The sequence below is a fragment of the Gambusia affinis genome, linkage group LG04, assembly GCF_019740435.1.
Source record: "Gambusia affinis linkage group LG04, SWU_Gaff_1.0, whole genome shotgun sequence".
NCBI classification, from domain to species: Eukaryota; Metazoa; Chordata; class Actinopteri; order Cyprinodontiformes; family Poeciliidae; genus Gambusia; species Gambusia affinis.
In genome coordinates, this window is record NC_057871.1 from 21,657,015 (window position 1) to 21,672,406 (window position 15,392).

General features: G+C 38.8%; 2 protein-coding genes and 1 long non-coding RNA gene across 5 annotated transcripts in view; 1 reads left to right on the plus strand and 2 right to left on the minus strand.

Annotated features, from left to right (window-relative positions):
- The window catches only part of LOC122829667, a 39,656-nt gene extending 38,875 nt beyond the window's left edge, over window positions 1–781 (minus strand). The window contains exon 1 of the long non-coding RNA XR_006370406.1: window positions 706–781. This is a non-coding gene — a long non-coding RNA (uncharacterized LOC122829667). The remainder of the gene's footprint in view (window positions 1–705) is intronic.
- Window positions 106–6,609, plus strand: knop1 (lysine-rich nucleolar protein 1). Of its 3 annotated transcripts, none has more exons than XM_044114322.1 (7): window positions 106–556; window positions 1,457–1,531; window positions 2,981–3,049; window positions 3,178–4,257; window positions 4,334–4,405; window positions 4,926–4,976; window positions 6,078–6,609. In XM_044114322.1, the coding sequence occupies exons 1-7, from the start codon at window positions 527–529 to the stop codon at window positions 6,381–6,383; spliced, it is 1,683 nt and encodes a 560-aa protein (XP_043970257.1). In that variant the 5' UTR covers window positions 106–526; the 3' UTR covers window positions 6,384–6,609. The 3 variants fall into 3 exon arrangements, with proteins under 3 accessions (XP_043970257.1, XP_043970258.1, XP_043970260.1); XM_044114323.1 differs by lacking the exon at window positions 106–556 and adding an exon at window positions 858–1,129; XM_044114325.1 differs by lacking the exon at window positions 106–556 and adding an exon at window positions 858–1,087.
- A 209-nt stretch (window positions 6,610–6,818) lies between these two features.
- On the minus strand, window positions 6,819–15,392 carry exosc1 (exosome component 1). Its single transcript, XM_044114401.1, has 8 exons — window positions 15,311–15,392; window positions 13,909–14,024; window positions 12,074–12,148; window positions 11,264–11,352; window positions 11,152–11,185; window positions 11,004–11,054; window positions 10,154–10,238; window positions 6,819–9,875 (listed from the first exon to the last, which is right to left on the minus strand). Exons 1-8 carry the CDS (start codon window positions 15,366–15,368, stop codon window positions 9,769–9,771), a joined length of 615 nt encoding a protein of 204 aa, XP_043970336.1. The 5' UTR covers window positions 15,369–15,392; the 3' UTR covers window positions 6,819–9,768.

Consider the following 15,392-nt stretch of genomic DNA (forward strand, 5'->3'; position numbering starts at 1 on the left):
TTGCTTTTAATATCAGGTGTAAACAAAATAGTTTCCATACAGCACTGATTTCCACAAATACAGAAAATCTCAGAAAAGGGGCTACCATAAGAAATTTGCAAATTATTTAACAATTTGCACTCTTAAAATGACTAAACAAAAATCCTAACTGTATCAATAATATGAACATTTCAAAGTAATTGAAATATTTTTGTGAAACTAAGTTGATTTTGCAATATCAACAGTCAGGAAAAAAAGCTGCACGCTAACTAGCTACTGTTTAGCCAACTTCAAAATCAACTGAAAGCACAATGGTGGGTCTGTGAATATATTGAGCCACATGACATAACACTTCAAATCTCACAAAATAGTCAAAAAATATCTTACTGCCTGTGGGAGTGTTTTAAAATTAACCATTCAATACTGAGTGAGTCATCGCTGTGTAACTGCAGGGGCTGCAATTTAAAAATTGGACTGCAGCTGGTCCCTATACGGCGCCCAACGTGCCATTATATTTAGTCTTTTTCAGAGTCTGCTTGACCCAAACATGTATTCCACAGAACGAACATCATTTTCTGTAAGTAATAATCATTAAAATTACAAGAGACTTGAAGTATTTCATTGCATGTGCATTTGAACTAACACATGAAGTTTAACTTTATGAAATTAAAGTTAAAGAAATATTGACGGTTTTCTTGATATACTATTTTTTTTTAAGTAGCTTACCTGTAGGAACTGCCTGGTTCGAGCACAGGACGTCAGGGGAGAGTTTTATCGGGAAAACATGATCCTTCAGGGCGGGGCAACAAAACTAGACATAACACCTGTGTTGAAATCAGGAATTTGTGAACACAAGCAAAGAATTTGACTTCGGTTTCTCTTCTCAATGCTCTTCTCCACCGCACGAGGACGCCAAAAGTATACATAAAACAAATCGCTGTCTTGTGACGTTTCAGTAGCACTGTATTTCGAATAAAAATCCAGCGTCGAAATTTATCCAAACGTTATCGAAAAGAAAACGAGGACCGTATTTTATGCGCGCGCACGTTGCTACGGACGCTTGTGTTGTCGCTAACAGGAACGACCAAACGCTACTTCCGCTTGGAGCGTAAGTAAATGTGTCTCCACGTGAATTATCAAAGTGTACAAAGTAAGTAAGCAGCTCACTGACTACGGTTTTATAAACACGTTTCAACTGTTGTTAGGTCAGAGTTTCTCATAGCTACCAGATTTATTTCCATTCTCATATTCTTTGTGGATAATTTCAACTATGCCGCAGCTAGCTTACAAACAATGCTAACAACAGCTATGAATGAAAGAATAGTCTACTATGTTCATTTTGTCAGTTTTACTCTTATTGTCCTTTTATCTCGTTTGTCGATTTTTCAACACTGAATTGAGATTGTGTTGAGTCGAATGTAAACGTGCTTGTTCCACTTTCAAGATCGGAAAACACCAACTTTTGTTCACATTTCAGACGGATTCCAATGAGGACGTGGTGTTTGTTTCTGAAAGGTCTGCCCCTAAACCCGTAGAGATCACAATCGACCTGGTAATGATGTATTCTAACACCTAACTGTCTTTATAATATGTATTTATCACACATCAAGACACTGTTATAGGTAATATGAAGTAGCTTTGACTTAGTTTTCCCACATTGATCACTTTTTAAAAATAATCTGTAAATCAAAAATCTGATGGTCATAGTTGACATTTAGAGAGTCACAATCAGACTGTTAGTAATCATTACACTTCTATTCTTTGTCTCTTGACGAGTAATTGAGTATCTTTTTAGCCTGGCTGGTAAAATGTCTAATTCATCATATAAGTTGCCGGTTTAACATCCAACCCACATTTCCTCCAAGTGGGTTTTAGATGAACACAGGGCTTTTTACAATAAAACTTCTTATTTTTTCCTCTGTACTTCAAGAAACCTTCTGAGGTTGATTCATATCTTAATCAGATTAATTATCACTCATGTCACATTCGGCTTTCTCTAGATCAAAGTCGGTCTCCCTAAATATATTAAAGCATTCTCAAACAAATCTGGCCCCTCACCAGTCATCAAAACGTTCAAAAGTAGAGGAGCCACAGGGTGCTGTACCTGTTGGTAGGACCACGAAACACAAATAGTCCAGTCAACACATAAACCCCAGTTCAACATGACCGTCTTTGTTGTGGTCGTTTGGCTTCCGTGTATTTACATTTTAGGTATGGCAGCAAAAGCTTCAAGCAGCATGAAGAATTAAACGTGCTTCTGTTTTCCACATTTTGTGATAGGGAATCTTATTTAGATTAAGGCAGAGTTGCATAAAATTGTGAAAATAAACTATTTTCAATGTTAAATCCTTAAGAAACATAGATTCAGGAGTCTAATTAGGAGGATTCCTAACTGGATCAGTGTGGACAAAGAATAAAATATTGATTGAGATTCCAGACTATTTTCCTTTCGCAGGGCTGCAGGAAATCCGTTAATTCTTCTCATACAGCATTTATTCTCTTAAATGATGTTGATTTTTTTTTTCCTAATTCTGTTTTTAATATGTAAACATAAAAAAATAAAATAAAATAAATAAAAGCCTCATAAATACTTTAAGAATGCATGTATTTATGAAACAACAGCCTCAGAAAACAAGAATATGAAGACTCAGAGTGAGAAAACCAAGTTGTAAAAAAAGACTAACTTGCTTTCTGTCAACTCAATCTTTTTAAAGTGGTTTTTGATTTCAGCGAATGCATGAAATCAAAACCCTCTTAGCATAGAAACGAGATCTTTCAGACGTTATGATTTTCAGTGTTTCTTTAACGCCTCTGCAGTCCGTTACACTGTCACTTAATGCACACAGTTAAACTGTGAAGGCGTAAATGTAACTCCAGGCTCAGCTTTGCACAGCCCGTAAGCGACACGTATGTAAATGACGCGTTAGTTGTTTTTAATGTAGTTCGTGTTATGCACTCACAGTGAACCTTTAGGCAGATTTGTTGCTTTGCTCTGCTGCAGGAGAAGCTACTGGCTCTGCAGAGAGACATTGATGAGCAGTCCCAGCCCACACAGCCAGCCAAACCTCTGGTCAGTGTTGGCTCCTCCGGCATGTACAAAATGTCTTTGTGAGCCATGTTTTTATTATTAATCTAATTGCTTTTCTTCCCCTCCCCCAAAGTAACAGTATTATTTTTGCATGATCTTGTTTAAACCAGACAAGCCGCACCATCAAGGCCGAAGCAAAGATGGAGGGGGAGAACGGTGAGGCAAGTACGACAAAGAAGGAGAAAAAACAGAAGAGAGGACAAGCATGTTCACCAGAAATCCAAATCTGCGCAGCTGAGAACGGGAGCAAAGCCAAGACTAAAAAGAAATGGAAAAAAGTAGAAAAGGTGGCAAAAGAAAAGGAAGATGAAACCGATCAGAAGAAAGACAAGAAAAGGAAGAAACAGGATGGTGTTTCTTCAACTATTGAAACCGATGACGACGATAAGAGGAAGAAGAAGGCGATAGGAGACGGTGTAATTCAAGCAGAAAATGTTACCTTGAAGGCTGAAAAATTGAAAAAGAAGAACAGGAAAGAGGAGAAACTCAAGGACAAATGTGTACAAATCAAACCAGAAAATATGAAGGGAGAAGAAGACGAGGAAACGCAGATCGGAAGTAATAATCGCAAGAAACCCAAGAAGGAAAAAAACAAAGTTTTAGTTTCGAGGACAGCTGAGACTAAAGAGATAGTTGTAGAAAAGAAAAAGAAAACTCCTGTAATCACTGATGGAGTTGGTGAAACAAAAGCAAAAAAGAAAGCAACAGTGTTGGAAAATGGGCTAAGAGTAGAAAAAGAAGAGACAGAGGTTAGCAAGGTGAAATTAAAAAGGAAGAAAGAGAAGGAGAGTAAATCTGAGGGATTTGGAAATGAAATCAAAGCAAAGAGGAAAAGATCGACAGAGGATGAGAAAATTCTCCCAAAGAAAAAAAACAAGTTAAAAAACAAAGAGATTGCTGTAGAGGAAGATTTAAGTGAGGTAAAGATCAAAAAGAAAAAAAAGAGTAAGAAAGCCGAAGAGGAAGATGGGAAAGCAGACGCAGAGGAGATGGAGCCACAGAAGAAGAAAAAGAAAAGAGTGAAGGAGAATGAGGGTGTGGAGGACAGCATCACTCTGGCTGCTGAACCGCAGAGCAAGGAGAGCAAAAAGAAGAAAACCTCAGCTAAAGACGACCAGGACATGAACACTGAGGCCAAGGCTACGGGGAAAAAGAAGAAGAAAAACAAAGAAGAGCAGGAAGACTCAAAGGTGAGCCAAAAAATAAGTGTTTAGCTGTTTTTAAATTACTGAAGTGGTCAGTAACCAGCCTGGCTTCGTGTTTCAGTACTTTGCCAAAGGCGATGTCGTTTTCCTATCGGCAAAGACTGGAAACATCGACGAGGTCGCCATTAATCCGGTAAAAAAATCTCTCTACATCACTTCCACTGGGATTGTGTTCATGAATGAGACCCTTCCTTTGCTTTAAAAAAAAAGAAAGAAAAAAAAACATGCAACAGAGAGCATTTTAAGTGTTTTTCTTGGGATCAGGATCAACTTTGATTGAGACTGATTCAACACGGACTGAATTATTTTTCTCTGATTCCAAACTCAATAAAACCCAATTCATGGTTTGCAAAACTTTATATTTGTTAAAATAAAAATAAAAAGGAGGGTTCTTAATGACCCACTATCTGAATAATACTTGTAAAGACAGGTTTGGGCCAAAGAGGAGCTGTAAAGTTAATTATAATTTTATATATTACACATCATATTATTGACATACCATGGATCAATCGCTCCATCTAATTGCATATTGCCAAATAAGTGTTATTTGAAGAATGTTTAGTTTAAAAATCACAAGTTCTTGACATGGATTTTAACTTTATAACACAGCTATATTCCGTTTTTTGATGTCTAATACGATGTTTTGTTCACAGGAGAGAAGAAAAGCTCTTCAAATGGAGATCGAGGAGGCTTCCCAACCTGCAGTCAGTATCAGGAGCTTTCTTGAATTCCTTTGATTATTCATTTAAAACTTTAAATGCTTCCATTTCGTGACGCCGTCTCCAGGTAGTTATGATAAAGCCAAGCGATACTCTGGCTTTTTTTGGGGACAAATCAGATGTTTATTTTTAGGTTTTACTTGATTTATTTTGTTGTTGTTGTTGTTGTTTTAGGACATCTAACCAGTCGAGACCAGATTATTGCGTCGCTACATTTTACCAACCTGAATGGGTTGTAGGAAGGAGAGGATGCAGAGCTTCATAGCTATATTCTTAGTAGATATTTTCTTTTTTCTTTTTTTTTCATGGTAGCTCATCTACGGTAGGCCTGCACTATAAATGCTTTCATCTTCATAACTAGTCTTAGCTATGGGCACTGCTACCTGAAAAACTAGTTACACTAACTTTAAAGGGCAATACCATCATGGTACTTAACAGGAGCTAATGCGCTAAGTTCAGCCATGTTTAATATGTCGGTGACAAACCGTATTGCAACTAGGGCCAGGAATTTAGCACATTAATTTCAATTTATTTTTTTATAGACTTTAAAGCGTTGAAAATTGTAATACTTTTTTTTCACGCAAAAGTGCCGAACCAGAACCTTTTGTATTCGCATTTCTGGTACACCTGTAATTTTGACGCACAAACAACATCCACTTCAACAACAATGGATGATTAAACAAAAAACATAATAGGACACAGAGCTGCTGTTCAAAATAAGAGCATGAATATAAAGGTCTAAGTACTTGAAGAGTTCTTAGCAGTGGATAACCAAAACAGCAACAGATGTTGAACTTAATTCATGTGAAAGTGTACGAAACAGTCAAATGCAGTTTAGAGGAAGCTAAGTGCGTTAAAGGTTTTCGAAATAAACTAAAGCGCTAAGCAAAACATTAGCTCCCCTGTTAGTGCATTAGCATAAGTGTGCCCACCACTGACTAAAACGTTTCACAGATTTGTCACGGAAGCCCAGCCGAAGCTTCATTCACTCCTTTGATGCCACAACACTGCAACTTTCAAATGTAGAGATTCAGATGTGAATCCCAGCATCAGAACCTAAATGTTCTTCCTAATTGTCTTTGGAAGGCTTTGGGTCAGTGGAGTACCGCTCAGTTCGACAACTCCCAACAGCAGCAGAAGTTCTTGCGGCTTTTGGGCGGCTTCAAGAAGGGCTTCCAGCTGACTGGCACCGCAGCGGGAGGAGCCAACATGGCGCTGGGGAGGGACGCGCAGCAGCATCTGCAGCAAGGGCTTCTGGGAGAGTTTGAGCGAGCACACGCACGGAAAATGGACTTCAGTAACAGAGGGGCGGGACTTGGGTTTACGGCACCCTCCAATAAGAAGTTCTCCATCGACATCAATGCGTCTCGATCCGTCCACTTTGATGAGTAACTAGGGAGGTCGGCGTCTTTGTACTTATTGTGTCTTAACAGAGTATTGATTCAACTGGAGACTGTAGTTTATAACTCATCAAAACGTATATAGTGACATTTTATGAATGAGAAATTTGCAAATCGCATGTTGTGTAGCGTTACATACCAGAGTTAGGATAGTAGACTATGATTTTGTAAATTTCTCTGAAGACATTGTGATGTTTATTTTAATAAATTCTCAAAAACAATCTTGATTTTAGCTTCTTTTTTTTCCATTTAAACATGTGTTATACACCTAAATCATTTTGGGATTAAAAAAAAAAAAAAAGGTTAAAAACAGGAATGGTTTGAAAGTCTTTCCTCAGCCCAAACAGATGTGAACATCTGGACACTCTGGGCTGAGCAGCAACTTGACTGCTCAGCAGCTGACATACAATAAAAAGTCACAAGCGAATGCTCCGATAGTCATTTAATTTCATTCCTGCACATTGGCAGTCGGCGACAGTATAAAAGAAAAAGTTCATTTTAAGAAAAGCAGAAAATCAGGTTTGTTACCGATGGCTCACAGACATTCAGCTGGAATATTGTGCTGGAATCGTACATTGCGTTTCATTGTGTTCCAAGCATAGCAGCCTTGTTAAAAGTCACTTTGCTTTGGGCTTTCCAGTTGCACTTTAAAAATACAGAAAGTCTTGCGAGGATACAAAAAATAGAGGCCATAAAACATGGATCATCTGTCTGCAAATTCTTATTGACAGACCAGCCACAGAACAATAATCTGCAGGAAAGATGCTTACTGCTAATTCATGTCTTTATGCAAAAAGCCTACCTGTGTTATAAATATCCAAGTTCCAACCACTTCAAGGTTTTAAGACTAATTTGCTTCCATTTAATTTTGTAAATTAATAGAAGTTAATGAGGTGTTTCGGTCATTTTTGATGGGGTTTAATGGAGTATTTGAACAATAGGCAGCAGTCTAAGTTCAGAAAAGACATGCCTAAATACTCAGAAGAGGCCCATTCAGAAAAAAACTTTCTACCCTCAAGCAGAAAGCTTCAAGTGAGCGTGTTGCTGCTTTAAACGAACACATCGCATCCATTTACCCACAGCAGGGTAATCATCTTCCAATTAGAAGGTGGGGGAACAGAGTGCCGAAGTGTCCTTGAGCAGGACTGTCCACCTGATTCCCCTTTGACATGTTTATTTACATCTCATATATACGCATATGAAAGCAGTATAAAATGAGAGCATGTGTAAAAGAGAAGGCACTCGGCAGAACCTCACTGAGGTGAAAGAGGCGCCCTTTAAATTGACCTTGTCTTTGTTTTTCTATTACTGTCCCATGTTGAGACCACCAGCGTATGGTTGGAACACGGACCCCAGTCCATGTCAACACGTTCTGTGTTACCACCAACCAAATGACGCAGCGTAGAAATTCAGAACACAGCACTCACATTTGAAGCCTGCCTTATTTCAGACGGCAGAAATGTTATTTTTAATGGCGCCGTTCTTAACAGAGAATTACTCCATTTGACCCCAAACAAAACCTGAACCTCCCCACATGAAGCAGCGGCCTCAAACTCCGGTCCTCAATGGCCCGTGTCCTGCAACTTGTAGACGTCTCTCTGCGTCAGCACACCTGACTCCAGTATTAGATCATCAGCTAATCTGTAGCGCTTCACTGCATGTTAGCGAGGCGATTGAGCCATTTAGTTCAAGCGAGTAGGACAAGGGACATGTTTAAAAGTTGCAGGACGCCGGCCCTCGAGGAATGCGGTTTGAGACCGCTGATTTAAAGAAAGTGATGCAAAAAAATGGCTTCAGGTACAGTGAACTTTCACATCTTCTCTCATCGCAAACCACAAGCTTCAGTGGATTTTATATGATAAACCAACACAAAGGAGTGCTTAATCTTAAAGTGAAATAAAAATGATGCATGGGTTTCAAAATGTTTTCAAATAAAACATCTGAAAGGTGCGGCGCGTTTTTGAATTTCCCTTCCCTTACAGTAATACTTTTTAAAGCCACGTTTTTCTGCAATCATGGAGGAAAGCCGTTCTGAGCTGCACCTATCTGCCCTTCTTTGCAAAAAAAAATTTAAATTAAAAAAAAAAAGCTAAATCTTTGATTTTACTGAAAGTCTCTGAACATCAACTTTAAACCTTTTCAAATCCATTTTGCCCTCCATTCTGCCCTCCATTCATCTACTGAAGAAAAGCACCGCCATAGCATGACGCTGCCACCACCACCAACTCTTTTCTATTAACTTCTCCACAACGTTATTCCTCGACTGTCTGCTGTGTTCCTTGGTCTTCATGACTAATGAACGTCCGAAGCCTTCACAGGACATCTGGATTCACACTGACATTAAAATCACACACAGATGACCTCCATTTTGAAGGCAACTTGTTGCTCTGTACTTTTAGGTGGAGGTCGTATCAAAGTAAAGGGCGCTGAATCCAAATGTACACCACACATTTCAGATGTTTTATTTTGTAAGCATTCTTTGAAAGCCACGTATCATTTTCTTTCCATTTCACTTTAATGCACCACTTTGTTTCGGTCTAGCACATAAATTCCTAATTAAAAGCTTCACATATTGTGATTGTTAAGTGAAAATGTGAAACTGTTCAAAGCAGTGCGATTGCTTTGGAAAGCCCCGGTACGTTGTTGGTTTGGAATTTTCCTAGTAAAAACTTGTCGGGCAGCAAACTTTGCTAGATGTCCAGCAATGATTAGCCTTAGATTATTATACTTTCTTTCTATGACAGTTCAAATAAGATGTGCCAAACTCACAAGGGCCAGAAATCCAAACTATAGATCCACCCAGAGTTAAAATAGATGGGGCTGATAATTCATTTAATTATAAGAGTCTAAACCTGGCCTCTGCAGAAGTGGCTCTGAAATTTGGATTTTTATCAATAGCACAGTTTCATCTCCCAGCAAAACAGTGGCAAAGACAGTTCTGGCTGACGCTGCCATAATACTTATCGATACAACCCTGGGTCCAGCGTTTGGAACAGAAACGTCTCCTCTCTTGGTGCAAAAATGAAACTTTTTTTGATTCTATAAAATCTTAGCAACCTCAACTGTAAAATCCTGACCTGACGCAATTCTATAAAGTAAATCAGGATGATTTTGAACATGCCTGTTGCTGGCCCGTGGACCTTTGGTAAAGATAAACTCCATTTATTTGGAATAAAACCCAATTTCATTAGTCGGGGCTCTCTGGGTTCAATCCAGCACAATGAAAAGCGTGCTGAAGTAAAGCCGTTAACAAAGACACTTAATGAGCCGATATGAGAAGTAGCCCAGGTACCACATGTCACCCAGAGAAAAAGAGTTGGGAGGCCACTTGACAAAAGGAGTCGTTTGTTGGTGGTGTAACAGACTTTCAGCGTCTCTCAGGCCTCCAGATACTCAGGCTGAACTCGGGCCACTTTACGAAACTCCTTAATGTTGGTCTGCGGGCACTGCATCTCACGCCAGCTGATGGGAATCATCTGGGCACCTGGTATGTAGAAAAATTTTTTGTTTTTTTCCAGACAATGCATCAATGGCATGCTCAACAAGCAAGCAAACACAGTTTGAGGTGGCTGACAATAACTGCAAACAGAAAACAGGATTCCTGCGAATTCAAGTCAAAATTCAAAGCTGTACTTATTTTCAGGAGAAGCAACTACGTGAAAGCAAACATCTCGCCTTTACTTGCGCCACCCTGTGTTTACAATCAAAAATACCGTCGGCCTGATCCGGTTGAAGAGCTGCAGCTGAGCGGTGAGATTTTACCTGCTTCGCTGTGAGCCACCACCACGCCCAGTTCGTTCTCAGCTGTTGTCAACAGGTAGGTAGACTGAACGTCCCCGAGCGAAATCTGACGTCGCAGGTGAAGGATTTAACTCTTCACAGGTTTATCTGTGCAGCACCATGAATACGGAAAGTCAAAGTGTTTGACAAGAAAATAAAGGAGCAGAGAAAACAAAAGCAGAATAACTGTGAAAACTTAAAATTCATTTAGGAAAAGAAACATTGAGATGAAAATGTAAAACAAGTAGTTAGCGCATGGTAACGAACAGAGACAATGATATGGAGTTCATGGGTAACAATGGTAGTTATGACAATGATAGATTGCCACGCCTCTGAAAGGCATATAGAACCACTTTTTCCTTCCACAAAACTGTCTGTCAAAATGCTTGAACTCTGAACAGCGAGGTGCTTTAGCAATGACTTTTTGTCGCTGTTGTTATTTACAGTCTTCTGGACAGCAGTTTTCCTCGAGACTGTAAGATCAGGCGAGAAACTGAATTAACCTGAAATTTATATCTGCGTGTAATGAATCTAACGCACTAGGTTATTTGCTACAATTACCTTTTTAAATCTATTCAAGTTTATTGCGATGCACCTGTGCATTAACGTGTGCACTGTGACACTCGTCACCTGCTCTTAAGAAAACAGTTAATCACCTGTTTCAGCTGCAGGTTTTAATTTGTGGGAAGCAGAAACATGCAGTCTAGGAATGTCAAACAATAACAAAGGAGGTATCCGAGGTATGAGCTGCATAGTTTCTGCATTCTGCACAAAGTAATTCACCTGTCACATAACCGTGTCAGTCCTTTGCTTAAAAATAAGTAAAGGATACCACTTTTGCCAGGACAATGTCACCAGGTCTGAAGCTTTTGTATATGTCCACCTACACGAAAGAAGAGGGGAGAGTTTACACTCGGTATATATTCACACATGAAGAGAAGGGGAAGTTCATTTGAGTGCACGCGTCAATCGTCACGCACCTTGTCTTTCTCCGACTCTCTCACGTCTTCCTTTCTGGTGACGCAGAGAGAGAGAATGAGATAGTTCCTCAGAAAAGGCAAGAAATCAACCGGGAGACACTTCCGGTTTTACCTGATGGTCCCTCTGAAGCGGTCTTTCAGCGGCGTGGACCCCACGTAGAGGATGTGGACCTTCGCAAACCTGGAGTTGATGCCAGTCACCTTTTAAATTGAAGCGTAAAATTGATGTAAGATTGCACAACTATTGGTAAAGTCTTAAAATGCTTTTTTTCGTGTTTTGTTTTTGTGTGTGGACAAGGAAAGACAAAGTTCTGCTACATGTCATGTGTTCTTCATGTGGTCCAAAAGTAAGCAGGATTCCTGGGCTCTACATTATTTATCACTGTTGATTAATCTATATCTGTAAATCAATTGCAAGTCAATCTCATCTTCCAGATGTATCACTAACATGTGATTCATTTTAAGTCTGCGTATCCATTCATTTTGATTGTTATAAGTTAAATGACATTTAGTTCCTCTAAAGAAAATATGAAAATATCACATCAAACCAATAAAAAGAGGTTTTAACAGAGAAATGTTATTATGATCATGTTTTTGTCAAAAAAAAAAAAAAAAAAATCATGGAAAATGGCTGACGTAACAGACGCCCAGCAGTGAATCACTGAGATCCTCCACAACGAGGATAAGGCACCGGTTTCTGAGCTTGTTCATGGAAAATTGAGTGGAAGGAAAAAGTGTTGCTGACAGGAATAGCCACTGCATTCCTGTGCAGAGGTTAACCACTGAATAGATTAATATTGTGATAGAATTATGTTTTTTGTTTGTTTTTTAAGATGCACCTGTAAATCAGTCAGAGGTGACTGATTTACAGGTGCATTTATTATAGAACTATTATAAATAAACCAGCTTGTCCATAACAGACCTTGCAGGTGACGATGGCTCCAACATCTGGCAGCAGCAGTGCTTCAGTTTCCCTCACCACTGAGATCACCGGTAGCTGGGAGAGCACAAGCACTTCAGTGAACTCTATTACAAAAAAATTCTATTGCTCTCATTTCAAGACTGACTCCGAACATCCCTAAAATATACAGTGGAGGTGGGAACATTTCTGTGCAACATAATGCTACAAGACTATACAGTGAACTCCATCAAAAGATGTTAAATATTTAATATTCATCAAATGTTAAATACACAATGTCTCCTATGCACAACAAGTAAAGTGAATGAGCAAAAATAGTGAATCTGAAATAATTAAAAGTTGTTTCAACTGAGGCTACTGGTGTTTCTATGGAAACAGACTGAAGCAGCCAAAGGCACTTTATTAATTATGCTGTTTTTCTAATGTTTCATAGTTAGTAATTAACAACTGGATGGTAATCATTATTTTCGGACTCCTGCATGTTCCAAAATCCTCTTCGAACTTCAGACATGGAGAATTCATTTCCTCTACAGATTAAGCCACATCCCAACCAGATATACAGGTTGTTCTTCTGTTGCTGATTTGTAGCTAAAATCATTTAACAAAATGAGACAAGTTGTGGAAGAAGCTCTGAGCCACAGTGGAATACACGAAGATGACACATTTTACAGGAAATGTGGAAGCAGCAAAATGTGAACAATAAGTTTCTCTAACAATTATTAAATCCTTGGCTGAACTTCAAAGAGATTTTAAATCAGCTGTTGAAAAAAAAAACGATGAAACAAAACCTGCAACTGTTTAGCACCACAACACTCTCTCAGTGTGTACTAAAACTCTGCAAAACCCAACTAAAGAGCAGGAATGTACCAGCAGTTTCTGTTTGTGGAATAGGGATTCAGTCATAATACAGTTCATTACAATACAAAAGGCAACAGCAGGCCATTTTCAAGAGAAGGAAAAGAAAACTCAAACTCTTGTCTTACAAAACTATATTTTAGAGGGTAAAAGTACGATTTAATCAAAATGGAAGATTGTTTTGTCTGAAACAGTTCCAAGAGCAGTGGGAACCCTGGAGTAGCAGGAAAAAGCTGAGCCACAGTGGAATACATGAACATGAAGACGTTTAGGGTGCTTAACAGCTGGTTTCCAGCTGTTTAGCACACTAAACGTCTGAACAAGGAGCGAGAATGTAATGCTATGCAACTACAGGAGCTAAAAACATGTTGCAGCAAAGGCACTCAAGATACTGGATGACAACAACACTTCTGGCTTTTAAAGAAATAGCAGAAAACAAATGTTCCACGGGACAACTGAAACGTTCAAAGAAGAATTACTAAAAATATTTTATGAAAGACTAACCAAACACCTCCAGATTTTTTTTTTTTAAACTCCTTACTTATCGGTATTTAATTTTTTTCTTTTCAAATCCTCTTTTTTTTATACACTTGTACATATTTCCTTCTTCTATAAAGATGAAGGAAATATGGATGCAAGTATATGTTTATAATGTCAAAAATAATCACACAGTGAGAAATTAACAGTTGTGCTTATAAAATAATTCGTTGCCGTCGCGCAACAGACTGACTTTCAGCAAACACTTACTTTCTGTTGTGGAAATTCATCCAAAAAATGTGACCGCTTTCAATCGGCTCAAAATAAAGTGACACTGCACACGGAGCTGCTCACTTTCTTTACTTTGTGTGAGCCGCAGCCACAAATTGCACATTGCACAATGCTCTTATTCAGGCCTTTGCGTGAACCTCGCTGGCAGCTTTCCAAAAGTCTGTCATCCGCACCAGCAACACAAATAAACTCTGCCTCCGCCTTGTGAACCTCACCTCCTCTCCCTCGTTCTTCCTCATTACGTAGCCAGCAAGGGAGGAGTAGATGTAGCCATGTCGCTGATACACTCCAGTGCCTTGATTACAGTCTTCTACACTGCACAGTTTCTCACCTGAACACAAAGAGAAAAGGAGTCAGTAAAGGGTACATTACATACCGTTATGTGCAAAATTAGTCTCACCTCTGGTAGATTTTAGGGTTAAAGCGACCTTTTAAACTGAGCACAATGTTTTCTTTGGCTGGTAGTAATATCTAAAAATTAAGGTGATGCCAAGGAGAACTTCCAAACTCAAAGACTTGATGCTCATCACCAAAGATAAATCATCAAGTGCAAACATGAAGAACTTTGTACTTGTATTTGTATAATGCTTATAAAACAATTGCCTGTTGATTATTAAGAAAGGCTGCAAATCATATTTGACATTTAGTAAAATGTAATCATAAAATACTGCATTCAATGTTGATATTACTTTAATATTGTGTTATTATCATTGAAAGCTCCCCATATCATTTAATAGACACATTTCAAGGTTGAAATAAACTAATTTTAGATCTAAGAATCTGACAGGGTATGACAGGGGGCTGAGTAACTCTTTATACACCGATGTGTAGATAGGTAGGCAACTTGGGGTAAAGTGGCTTGCACAGACAGGGGCACATCGAAGTGGGACAGGAGGAAGCTGGAGTCGAACCAACGACCTTCCAATTACAAGATGACTACACACTGAGTTACAATATTAATGGTTAAATAAATATTTCAATTAATACCAGCTTCAGTTTAAATGGTGAATATCTGAAGGGAGAATCTAAATTGTATTGCGTTGTCATAAATTTAATAGAAATGTAATACAGTACAAGAGGCTTCAAATCAGACAATTGAAAGGTAGGACTTTGGTAGTTTTTAAAACTTGTAAAACCTAGTTGTGTTACTTTTGTCAATTTAAACCCGTTATTTAGGAATACATACATAAATAAATAACGTTAATCCTCATAATGAAACTGAATGGGGAAAAAAGCTGCGGGTGGAGTCGGTGTGTCAAAACAAGAGCTCAGAGGAATGTGCAGCGATGCCTGGGGGTATGGGCAGGGCAGGTGAGACCAAAACAGCTAAACGAAGTCGATTTAAAAAAATTAATAAATAAGCAGTAAGTTTAACTATAACATATCTCTCCCATCTTGTTTTGTGGCCATAAATAAAAGATTAACGCGCTGTAAGTCTACAGGAGGCAAGTCTGTTCACGTGTGGCTACTTGGCTGTTTCAACATGTCTGTCTGTCGCTGCATTTAACTTTTCAGCTACACAAAAGCCTCTCCATCACCCGAAACACCAGCAGCGCTATAAACACGGTCTAAATTCCGAATAAAAAACATTTGAAACACTTTAAACGGAGGACTCACCTGGGACACACAATCTCATGGGCGACATGTTTTCGGGAAGAGCAGAGAGCCGCCTCATTGGCTATGAAGAAGGCTGTTTTAG